This window comes from Colossoma macropomum, unplaced genomic scaffold, assembly GCF_904425465.1.
Source record: "Colossoma macropomum unplaced genomic scaffold, Colossoma_macropomum, whole genome shotgun sequence".
In the NCBI taxonomy this organism is placed as follows: Eukaryota; Metazoa; Chordata; class Actinopteri; order Characiformes; family Serrasalmidae; genus Colossoma; species Colossoma macropomum.
Window position 1 is genome coordinate 12,218,873 of NW_023494793.1, and position 12,449 is coordinate 12,231,321.

General features: G+C 37.9%; 1 protein-coding gene across 1 annotated transcript in view; it reads left to right on the forward strand.

Moving 5' to 3' along the window:
* prkg1l (protein kinase cGMP-dependent 1, like) overlaps nucleotides 1-11,127 on the forward strand; it is a 58,871-nt gene extending 47,744 nt beyond the window's left edge. The window contains exons 13-20 of the mRNA XM_036578520.1: nucleotides 877-1,016; nucleotides 1,249-1,338; nucleotides 2,950-3,091; nucleotides 3,934-4,097; nucleotides 7,382-7,504; nucleotides 10,338-10,397; nucleotides 10,558-10,624; nucleotides 10,787-11,127. Coding sequence (XP_036434413.1) covers nucleotides 877-1,016; nucleotides 1,249-1,338; nucleotides 2,950-3,091; nucleotides 3,934-4,097; nucleotides 7,382-7,504; nucleotides 10,338-10,397; nucleotides 10,558-10,624; nucleotides 10,787-10,885 — 885 coding nt within the window. The 3' untranslated portion in view covers nucleotides 10,886-11,127. The remainder of the gene's footprint in view (nucleotides 1-876; nucleotides 1,017-1,248; nucleotides 1,339-2,949; nucleotides 3,092-3,933; nucleotides 4,098-7,381; nucleotides 7,505-10,337; nucleotides 10,398-10,557; nucleotides 10,625-10,786) is intronic.
* The last annotated feature ends 1,322 nt before the right edge of the window (nucleotides 11,128-12,449 follow it).

Below are 12,449 nucleotides of genomic sequence, written 5' to 3' on the forward strand. Positions count from 1 at the left end.
GGTTTATTCATGTGACACTATTGATTAGGATGTGTACATGTGGGTCATTTCAGGATGCAGGTGTGTTCACTTTAATGATGGATCTGAGTCACTTACATACACGAATGTGATCATGTTAGAAAGATCATATCTGGGCAAAAAAACCTGAATTGAGCAATGAGGCTTGTAATGGAAACGTAGTGTAGAAATACCCTGATTGCCTAACAGACTGAATTATGTTTCTTTATGAGGTTCCTTTAAAAGTGAAGTTGAAAGCTTTTGATTTTTCACAAGTTTCATTTTTAAATAAAAAATCTTTATTCAAAAACGCTGTCCTATGTTCTCATGTCACTACCGAAACAGAGAGTTTTCATAAACGGACGGGACCTTATTTTAGCCACACCTCTGGATTTTAGAGCAGGAATGGAGGCTGCATGTCCCTCATGGCCACATGGTGAGCAGTTAGATCCCATTGTTTTGAAGTAAATGTGTCTCAAAGTCTGAAAATCAGTGTGGAACATTAAGGATTGTCACTACTGAAACAAATTTGCTACAACTAATCTGTGATGAAAGTAATGGAAAATACTGTGATTTTATGTGTCCACTGGTAGCGTTTATGAGCATTCAGTAAAGTTCTGGTAGTGTCATGATTGTTTCGGTAGTGACAAAATGGTATGTTTTTCATTTATTTGAATAAAATAAATGCACATAGTTAAGGTATAGGGTCAAAAGGATTTTAGTCTAACGTCCAACCAAATCAGTTAAAAGTCTGAAATGTGTTTTCAACTCTGTTGAATGTTGAATGATCCACATAAAACTAATCCTGTCTGAAGACTCCTTTAGAATTTTCTCCTTTTTGCTAATTTCTTACTCTTTGCTCTTTCCTCACTCTTTCAGGTGCACTTAAAGAACGACGGCAGCCGCGTGTTTGCGCTAAAGATAATAAGAAAGCATGCGGTAGTGAGCCCAGGCCACCGAGAGCGAATCTTCAGTGAAAAGCAAATCATGATAGACACCCACTGTCCTTTCATCGTCCGGTCAGTACTCACTGTACACCGAGCAAGTGCACACCATTTCTAAATTAAAAGATGTGCAAGAAAATGAATAGCTCTGTAATTACAGTGAATTCCTAATAGAATCAGACACTAGAATATTTGAGAGCTTGAACAGGCTCCAGCTTGTGACTGTCATTTCAGATATGACATCATTTTGATTGTGTTTTTCAGTGTATGTGTTTGTGTATTCACATAAAAGTGTCTCTTATCTCAGGCTGTATCAGACCTTTAGAGATGGGAAGTGCCTTTACATGCTGATGGAGGCGTGTTTAGGTGGAGATCTGTGGACCTTGCTGAAGGAGAGGTAATCAGAAAGGCTAAGTCTAAACCATTCAGGTGATGCCTGTATTCTCTACATACAAAACAGCAATATATTACAACATGTCCTCTTAATATCTTGGAATATACAGACAACATATTGTATTATATGTTGTCAGTATACAAATATAGTCGTGTGCAAAAGTTCACACAAGTCAAATGACATGTTTTGTTGCTTTTTTACATAAATCTGGCATTTTTCTGCTATTTTTATTTTCTGTGTATTTGTCGAGTTAACATATCAGAAAAAATTAAAACATTCAGCGAATAAACAGTAATTGTGTACTAAAATGTGCAAATGTGTACTAAAGTGTGTTCTCTGTAGAGGACGTGTTTCACTTATAAAATCAACAAAATGTGCAATTTGACTAGGCGTAACTAAACTTTTGCACACAGCTACATATGTGGTTTCAAGTGAATGAAGGTGAGCAGATATCTAATTCCTCAGCTGAAAATCAGGCATCATTTTCAGTGTTTCTAGATCATGGCTTGGTGGATTTAGTGATGTACCTTTGTGTTTGTGATGTTTCTTTGTGTTAGTGTCTGGTTATTTTATGTAAAGTCAGTTTAGTCTTACGTTGTTAAAGTAAAATTAGAACGCTGCATGTAAGAAAAAAAGCACTCAAATGAAAACCTGAGGCAGTGTGGTGGAACTATAACTAACTTAGCTATTACTCCAATGTAAACAGATTTAAACAGAGTTAAATCTGTCTTCATGAATTCATTCATGGTAGATGAAGGCAGATACAGCATGTCAGAATTAAAAATTGAATGAAATTATCAAACAAATCCACTATAAATGCAGAATGAATCTCTATCCTTTGCCAGGTGATAACTTCCTGTTTAGCAGGAAGATCAATGTTATATATATATATATATATATATATATATATATATATATATATGTTTTAGCATTGGTGTTACCATTGATCTTATATATATGCTGTTGTTGGAGGAAAACCTTGCATCTCCAAAATGGTAACTTAACAGGAGAAGTAAAAAATCTACTTTACTTTTTAATGTAAGTCAATGGTTTTTTATGTCAAAAACTGAAAAATGACAAAATTGAGATACAAGATTTTCTTCCGACAGCACCGATACATACGCATATTATATGTATATCATATGCTGTGTTATTTCTAAAGTTCAGATTTTTTGTTTACTTATTCTGTTATTTGCAATTTATAAAAAATAAACCTTAAATAATCTCAAAAAATTATATATATATATATATATATATATATATAATGTTTTAAAAATTATTATATATTTATTATATATATATATATATATATATATATATATTATATATATATTATATATTATATATATATACATTAAGTAAATGTATACTAAGATGAATAACCAATAACCAATCATTTTATATTTGTTTTATATTGGTTTGAATAACCAATAATTTTAAAGTCAAGCTGAAATCAAAATGGACCTTTTCTACCTTTTCTACCAGCTTCACTCTGAAATATGTCCCAGTGCAGCAGAAAACAGTGTTATGATTTCCGATTGATGTTGACTTGGAGTGATTCTTGTTTGTGACAGTCTGCAGCTCCTTTTCTCTGACAGTCTGCGGTTCTTTCAGGGGTCCGTTTGATGAGAATGCAGTCCGTTTCTACACAGCGTGTGTGTTGGAGGCTCTGAGTTTCCTCCATAGCCAAGGTGTCCTACACCGAGACCTCAAACCAGAGAACGTTCTGCTGGACCACAAAGGATACGCCAAACTGGTGCAGTGTTCAGCTCTAAAGATTCCTCGCAGATCCATAGACAATATCAGTCAAAAAGATCAGACTCACCTGATTCAGTGCACGTTTTTCATAATCTTAAAGACATTCTTACAGAGCGACTGAAGAAGCTAACATTGATAGAAAGTTCATTTTAAATTGTTTAACACGTTTTTGGTCATTGCATAATTCCATATGTTAGTTCATAGCTCTGATGTCTTCACTATTATTCTCAAATGTTTAAAATAGTAAGTAAGTAGGTCCCAAACTTATGACTGATATTATTTAAGAAAAATGTTTTAAATGTTCCGAATGAGTCTAAATTTACACCAGAGAAATCATAACTGTAAACAAAGTTAACATTCCCTCTCTATCTCACTCTCTCTCTCTGTCTCATCTCCTATTCCCTATCCCTTTTTCTCTCTTTCCGTCCTTTCTCTCTCCATCTCTCTCCTCATCTTTCTCTTTTTTCTCTTTCTCTTTCTGGCCCTCTTTCTCCCTCCCATTATCTTTTTTTCTCTTTTTCTTTCTGTCCCTCTCTCTTTTTCTCCATCCTTCTCCAACTGTCTTTCTCTTTCTGTCCCTCTCTGTTTCTCTCTCCACCTCTCTCTTCCTCTTTCTTCTCTATTTCTCTCTGACTCCTCATTCTCTCTTCCTCTTTCTTCCTCTCTCTCTTCATCTCTCTCACTTTATTTCTCCTCCCCTCCCTCTCTGTTTCTCTCTCTCTCTGTCTTTCTCTTTTCCTCTTATCTTCTTTTAATCTCTCTCCTCCCCCTCTCTTCCTCTTTCTTTTTCTCCCTCTCTTTATTTCTCACTCTCTCTCTCTCTCTCTCTCTCTCTCTCAGGCAGGGTTTTCCTCTGCTAAGAAGCTGGGCACCCTGCAGAGAGTCTGGTCATTCTGTGGGTCAGTGGGTTATCAAGCCCCAGAGGTCATCCTGCTCAGAGGTCACAGCGCCACAGTGGATTATTGGGCTTTAGGAGTGTTTGTGCATGAGTTACTGAACAGCAGGTGAGATTTACAATTCAGTTGGATAATTTCTGTTGACCTGTAAAAGCTACAACTATCGCCTGCTTGTGGTAAATTCTCAGCTGTAGCTCAGTGAGACGAGCAGAGAAAACACTCATTTGAAACTTTTAGTCCTCATTTATCTCGCATGGCATACTGATGAAGCACAGACTATCTCTTAAAATACAAATACACACTTAAACTCTGCTTGTAATTTGCACAAACATGACATCACCACATAAAAAATTTGCATAAAACTATAAAAGTCTTTAAAACAGGGGGCTCCCACGTGGCACAAGCGCTGACCCTCTCATCAGGAGATCGCAAGTTCGACCTCTGGTGATGCTACAGTCGTCTGTGGCCGAGAGTCCAAGAGAGCATAATTGGCCTCGCTCTCTCTGGGTGGGTAGGATGACCCTCCTTCTCCCCATCACTCAACGCGATGCTAGTCAGCACAGGTGTCTTTTAGCTGACGTAACCAGTGGTGGTTGGGACTTTCCCTATGAGAGCATTCAGCTGTCCAGTGACGTTGCGTCAGCGGCAGTTTGAAAAGATACGGCGGCACTTCACAGGTCTCGGATCAAGCCTGTGCTGGCCTTCGCCTCCTAGCGAAGGTAGTATCGTGTGATTGGGGGAGTCCTAACAAAAAGGTGGAACTGGAGACGACTAAATTAGGGAAACAGCTCATTGTCAGCCTCACAGTAATTTGCTGTGTTACGATGAATTAATTTCACAATAAAATGATGAATACAGTATTTTACTGTAAAAATAGGGTTAAATATTGTGTTGTCCTGGCAGTATATCCTGGCAGTATAGTATCAAACCCAGGCTGAATCTCAAGCGACTCTCTCTTTCCTATATGGTGCACTTTGTAAGTTATGAAATTCTGGCGTCTACATGCACTATTCGTCCAGTATGGAATTGTGCACATGTAATTGAATGCTAAATGACTATCTGTAAAAAACCTTATGCACTGTTTGGGCTCAGGAGCCAGTATTTTTATTCCTATGTAGTGCACTACGTGGGAAGTAGGGAGCCATTTGAGATTCAGCCTCAGCGTGGGGAACAGGGATGTGCAACAACATTAGCTTGGTGCTAAATAAGACTGGAAATCACATAAAGGCGCTAACAGAAATTAGCATAGTCGTAATTGTGGTCATTTGGAAGCAAAAACTGCTTATAAAGAGAAAGTGTGTAGTTTTATGCTTATAAAGTGATTTTCTTAAATGACAAAATATTTGATGTCGTGCATTACAGTGAATTTATCACAGGTATTTGAGTTTTAGACTGATTTAAATAGTTACATAATGGAAATTGCAAGCATAACAATATGATAGTAATAACTGTAGATGGATAAGTGTTAAATTCATATCTAAGCCTAAGTGGAAAAGTAGTTCTTTTGTGGCTTCAAAACTTTAAAGCTGGAATAAGTGATTTTGTAGAAACTAGGAAGTGTAAGCTAGTTTTTGAACAAATCCAACCAAAAGAATCCCACCCCCTACTTTCCCTCCAAAGCCACTGCCCCAAAACACATGAATGTGCACGGAGTACACATATACACACATATACACACACAGATTACATTCAAGATAAACATAGCTAGCTAGCTTACACTTACAGCTTAGCTTACATTAGTGCTGGACTAATACACAGTGTAGCTACATAAGTAGCTAGCAACGTTGGCTACATAATTCAGGAAAATAACAAACTCCCCCGTAAACAAACCACATAATTACCTGTCCAACAGAAAAATAGCAACCTTGGTGTTGCTTTCCAGGCCTTTCAACTCCCTCAGGTTTCCCAACTGCTGGAAAGCCACACAGATGTTCACTCTGGTTTGACCTCTTGCTTTATCCAATCTCTTTTTGTTCAAAGGTTTTTCTGCTTCTGTCTTTCTTTTCTTTCGCTAGCAGTGCAAGCAGTTATAGGTACCTGTGTAACTTTCTCTGCTGTTCTTGGGCACGTAGCTCACTACCTTTCAGCTGTGTGTGTGTGTGTAGCGCTGTATGATGGACTCCATATTAGCGCAAATGAGCATATGTGCAGAGCACACGCATGTATTGACTGCAATCAGGATGTAGAGAGTACTTCAAGAAATATAACAAAAAATGTTTTCAAAATAAATCACCTATTTCACCTTTAAGCACTTTGTTACAGAATCCTTACAAAAAGTCATAATATTTCGAGAAAAAAAGTCGTAGAATTACAACATTAAATTGGCATTAATCCCAGGAAAGATCGCAATATTGTGGCCAAAGGCTTTGCAAAGGGAAGGCAGCACCTCCTCCTGTTGAAATAAGGGGCGTTGAGGAGTTGGTTTCATATCGATTTCACCCATAAACAAAACACTCAGTTTCCCTGTCTCTCCGGCACATCAGCACCAGCCTGTTATTAGTAAAAGAAACAGCTGAAACGGCTGAGCAGGAAACTGTGGACTTGGAGGAAACTGTCTGTCTGTTTTATTGAAGGAGAATCGCAGGGAGGGTCGTCTACACGGCTATCGGTACTACATCTCCGTGTCATTCAAAGAGGGCATGAAGTTTCACAGACAGTGAGAATGATTATCAAAATGATCGATCCACAGGAGTGAGTGGAACTCTGGCGCGCCAGAACAGCAACCGAGACCTCAGCGCATTATGGCAGCACCCCTACAGTCAGCTCAATTTATCCTCCAAATATTACAACTTTTTTGTCAAAATATTATGACTTTATTCTTGAAATATTACAACTTTTTTTCTCGAAATATTACAACTTTTTTTCTTGAAATATTACGACGTTTTTTCTCGAAGTCTACTATTTTTATTTTATTAACAGTGGCCCTAAAACGACGTGGTAAATAAGAAAGACTACACAGATCATTTTCTTTCTAATGTCAGATGGAACCCAGGGTATAGAGGTATACTAAATATCAGTGAGCTCCTGGGTATCTATTTTAAATGGGTTTAAAATAGATACCTAGGAGCTGACTTATAGCTAGTAGAGTGCTTCTGCAAATAGATATGTGCAAACAGATATCAGATTGCAGAAGCACTTTTATATTGAGCTCCACACATAGCATAGCTCCGGCATACATACACTGGCATCCTCTCCAGAGACTCTGCAGTCAGATTGGGCTATTGAGTAAAGCTCAAACACTGGCATGAATAAGCGTCCACCTAAAGCCTTTCATAAATCAATAGAAACGCAGCATAATGGTGCTTATTGCAAAAAAAGCTTGACTGATAAACAAAATGCAAATGTCTCATTTTTTCTATTGTGTATATTTGTGTCCATTCTGTCCACTCCAGTCCCCCATTCTCAGGCCTGGATCAGTTAAAGGTCTATGCAGCGGTTTTGAGGGGGATTGATGCTGTAGAGTTCCCAAACACAATGAGCAAGCCTGTGGTCGATCTCATCAAGAGACTCTGCAGGTAAAAGACAAAGAGAATTCATTGCACGGTGTGTTTATATCTCCTGACCAAAAGCTGAAAGCTAACTTTGGTACCGAACAGCTGTAAGGATAGCTAGTGTTAGCCACCAGGGCTGCACGATATTGACACTATAGCATATTGTGGTAATATTGCTACAGATTGTTTTGCAAGTAGAGCTTATATATGCTTAAATATTTATCAGAACCTGTTGAATTATCTCAAATCTAGTTGATCAGCCAAGACATGTTTACTGTCTAAAGTTTGCTTCTTTAGTTTTACTCTGGATCTAAAAGGTTAAAGTAACTAACAAGTAATGGGAGCTTATGTACACTCATTAGCATTCTGTAAACTGCATGCCTACATCATCTCGCTTACTTTAAACTGCATTGAATTTATATCATGTAATGTCAAAAACTTGCTTATGTTGTTTCTGACACTGTAGGACATAATTAGTACATTGCTAAGCGAAAAACAGTCAAAAGTCATCTTGAATTCTGAATTTTGTCCATACTTTTGTCCAATTTTATAGATTTATAGTGTGTGATGATTTGGGCATGCAGTTTGTGCGATGCTAATTTGTGGCTATAAGCTTCCATTACTTGTTAGCTACATTAGCCTGGCTGCTTCAGCTTGCCTGCAAAACAAAAGGCGGAAACATCTTTTTTGTAATTTTGTTGACAATTTCTTTTGTACTTTTGTCCATTTTTTAATACATACCAGAAGTGTGTGAAATACCTCTTAGTATTTGGGAGTCTCATATTGGCTGGCTACTCCAGAGTTGGCTGGCTGCTAACTCACTCGCCACATTAGCGCTAATGGTGACAATTGTGACGAAATATTTAATTTAACAATTCTTATTTTGGAAATGCTCTCTCCTTCCCCACAGTAACTGAGATCTTACACATCCCTTTCGTCTTCGGTTTGAGAAATGAGTAACAATGCACTTTTTCCTCCAAACTCTAGATTTACTATAGATTACAAAAATATAGATTTACAAATATGCTGTGTCAGACTGTTATTTTTTCATAAGTATCCCAGCCACAGTTACAGTTGTAGGTGATGAAGAAACAACTGGGTGAACCAGTTTGCCACCCTGAGGCAGACGAGTGCTGCATCTCTAGTTAGTTAAGAATACCAAAGACAGAAGCCCGATTATTGTAGGTGAAGCAGCTAAACAATGACCTTTCCCTGAATTTGTATTATTTTTTCCTAACGAATTTTGGGACATTCAAGGGGTCTAAGAGGTTAATTAGCCACCCAGGACACCCCTGTATTTCACTCTTTGAATACCGGTATATATTGTACAGCACCATTGTCTCGGACTTGTGTTGGACTCAATAATAATTGTACTCGGACTTGTCTAGGCCACTTTTTTAGCCAGATTTGGTCTCTGGTCTCAACTGAGGTCAACTACCATTTAAAAATATTTATTTTTTCGGTATTTTTTTCATTTAACTGTCAATGCGCAACGACTCAAAATCAACTGACAAAATCATTATGTCTCCTTGTGTTCATTTCATTGCACCAGAAGCAGCTAGACTAGCTAAGGCAGGGGTCGCAACCCAAATGTGAAGAAGAGCCACTTTGTCCTTCCAACAAAAATCAATTTGCCTTGGGAGCCACAATGTTTAATGTACATTTACTCAAGTAATGTTCTACCATCTTGACTGTAAATATGTCTCAGTATGTGCCAATGTTCTAGTGTAGACTAAAAATATAAATGAAACCGCAGACTCGCTTTGCTCTGCTTTCAGCTTTAGCTCAGCTGTAGCTGCTTTTCTTGCATCTCCAGCAGGAACCTTTTCCACAAAAGTAGAATAGTTTCTTGTAAAATCAATGCAACTTTTGACTTTTTATGAGGCTGAAGTCAGCTTCTTATTTGACAGCTTTTTGTTCGGATTTTCCCGTTCCACCTTAAATGGTCTGAGGTGCCAGATTGTAATCGCTCCAACATTTAAGGTGGAACGGAACAATTTGAACGAGGAGCTGGCAAACGGGAAACTGACTTTAGCTTCACAACTTTTTATTGTTTGATATCTCTGTTTGTCTCCAAATTATCAATGTTTATCTTAAATCTCTGTCTTTGCCGTTTCGTTAGCTACTAGCTAGGTGAGACTGTTGTCTGTGTTGCTATGGTGAAGGTTCACCAATCTCAGGGTTAAAGGTTGGTGAATTAGCAACTCCAGTGTTTAAGACCATTTATTGTTATAACTGTGTTGAATGATCAGCAGAGCTTTATTTTACTGCAAAGGAGTTTTTTTTCCCCTAAAAATCTAATTCTGCTGCGGAGCCGCAACAGGGCAGTAAAAGAGCTGCATGCGGCTCCGGAATTGCATGTTGCCGACCCCTGAATTAAGGTTTACTTCTCTCAAAGAGAACTTTTTCGAGGTCTCAGTCTAGACCTGGTCTTGGCCCTTGAGACTCAATCTCGACTAATCACAGACTAGGACTTGGTCTTGGGTACTAAAAATGTCTTGGCTGATCAGCTACATTTGAGATAAGGGGAAAGGTGTGTACATTTGATTCCAATCTGTTCCTTTAGTAAGAATATTAAACTGATTTTGCTGCTCAGATACGCAGACAGTCAGAATGCAGGTCTGTCTCCTGTGGAATATTTTGATTATGTGTGAATGTTCATATTTACTAAAGTCACTGTGCCAACTTACCACCAAATCCATTCACTTACAAAAACCTAGCTCAGTTTATTCATGTATCCATCTTAGAGTGCACACACACACATGCTCAGTGTCTCATCTCTTAGACTAGCTGAGCCCTACTTCATTATGAGGGTCTGTGTGTCTGATCCTACTGTCATTTATCATCCCCCTTCCAGAGAGAACCCCACTGAGAGACTGGGCCAGAGGAATGGGGTCAAGGACATCCGTGGACACAAGTGAGCACTCAGAGAGGGGCAAAACTAAGTCGTTGTTTTATGCTTGGAAAAGAAGAGAGAACTGAAGACATTTTTCAGCACATGTTACGCTTTTTTGCACAAATATATGTAGTATGTGTAAATATGTCTATTTATTTTGTGTTTAAAATCTTTTACACAGGTGGTTTGAAGGATTTGATTGGTTGGGCCTGCGCGACGGCTCACACGCTCCACCGATAGTACCAAATGTAAGGATCTTTCCTGTTCACATCACGTCTGTCTCAACATCTTTAAAATTCAACAGGAAAACCTTCTGATGAATTTTGAATTAGCATTTTTCTCTTTTTTTAACCACAAGTTGGTTTGCTATTGCATCACCCAAGTCAACCTGCTGTTTTCTTTCATTGCAGGTCCACAGTCTTCTGGATCGAGGGGCAGACAGTTCAAGCAGTGAGAACCACACAGATTTATCACCAGTTGATGATTCGGATTGGGACAAAGACTTTTGACCTGTCCATCAGTCAGATGTATCCTGTAGATGGACTAATGGACTAACCGCAATGGACGTTACATATTTAAAACTAAGAAACTATCTCAGTTCGTCATTTAACAGAATTTGCTTTCAGTCAAACAAATTACTTTCCTCCTGGATTTACTTTATATTCTGTCTAAATCCAATCATCTTCTGTTTGTAGTATCTGGCTGTTATCTGTGTTCTGTTTCCACTAAAGCCCTCAAGTGTGAACCTTAAGTTGAATCATGTTATTTTCTTGCATAAAAGCGTTCAAGATGTTGCGCATTAGGCTCAGAAGACTAGAAGATAAAAGCTAATCGGCATATCAGTAGGTCAAAAAGCAAAGTAGTGAAGAGACTTGATTTAAACGTGCAGGGGAAAATGGTGGGGCATTGTCCCCCCTTAAGAACAGTATCCACTTATTTTAAAGCTAAAGCATATCTGTGCTTGAGTTTACTATGCACAAGATGGCGATGCATAAACCCAGTTAGGAGAAAGAAACAGTAACAGTATTCAATTTTGTTTTTATAGCACAAAGAAAACCTTTTAGAAGGGCCATCTTGCCTCTTTATCAAGGTCAGAAGTGTGAGATAAGCGAATCTTGCATCAATTTGTTACCTAATTTTAACAGAATGTATAATTATTGTGTCAAATCACGTCTAGTCTTTGCATTTTTCACAAATTGTGTGGTTAATCAAAGCACAGCACTAAAACATTATATTTTAAAATGAAATTGAAGCCTGATCAGTTTGTCTTAATGTTTCCACTTTTATTAAACTATGACAAAAAGCAAAGTAAGATAGACACACTTGAAATGTCAGTTTTGTAGATTAATTCAACTACTGTGATTATATCAATGATTAAACATGTAATGTAAATTCATTTAATGTTATTTTAATTTATTATTATTATTATTATTATTATTATTAGTAGTAGTAGTAGTAGTAGTAGTAGTATCACACATTACAAAATATCACATGTGAATGTAAGTGTGTCTAAATGCAAAACTCACATGTAAACTTATCTCCAGCAAGCTGGCTAAAAATTTTCACCAACAATCATGTACCACATACCTATCTATCATGTAATGCTAATGCTAGCTAGCTAGTGGAACAAGTGGGTCTTTCACCGCTTGTCTGGGAAAGTTTTTGCTTCAAGGATCTAACTCAGGGGTCGGCAACCCAAATGTTAAGAAGAGCCATTTTGTCCTTTCAGTAAAATCAAACTACTTTGGGAGCCACAATATTTTATGTCCACTTTACCCTCTTGGCTGTAAATATGTCTCAGTATGTGCTAATATCGTAGTAAAGGCTAAAAAGTATAATATAAATGAAAACACAGACTTACTTTGCTCTGCTTTAAGCTTTAGCTCAGCTACAGCCACTTTTCTCACATCTCCAGCAGGAAACAAAAGTAGAACCGTTTCTTGTAAAATGTCTGTCAACGTTTGAGTATTTCCGAGGCTGAAGTCGCTTCTCTTTCGCCAGCTTCTTGTTCGAATTTTCCCGTTCCACCTTAAATGGTGCCTGAGGTGCCAGAATAAAACTGCTGCAGCATTT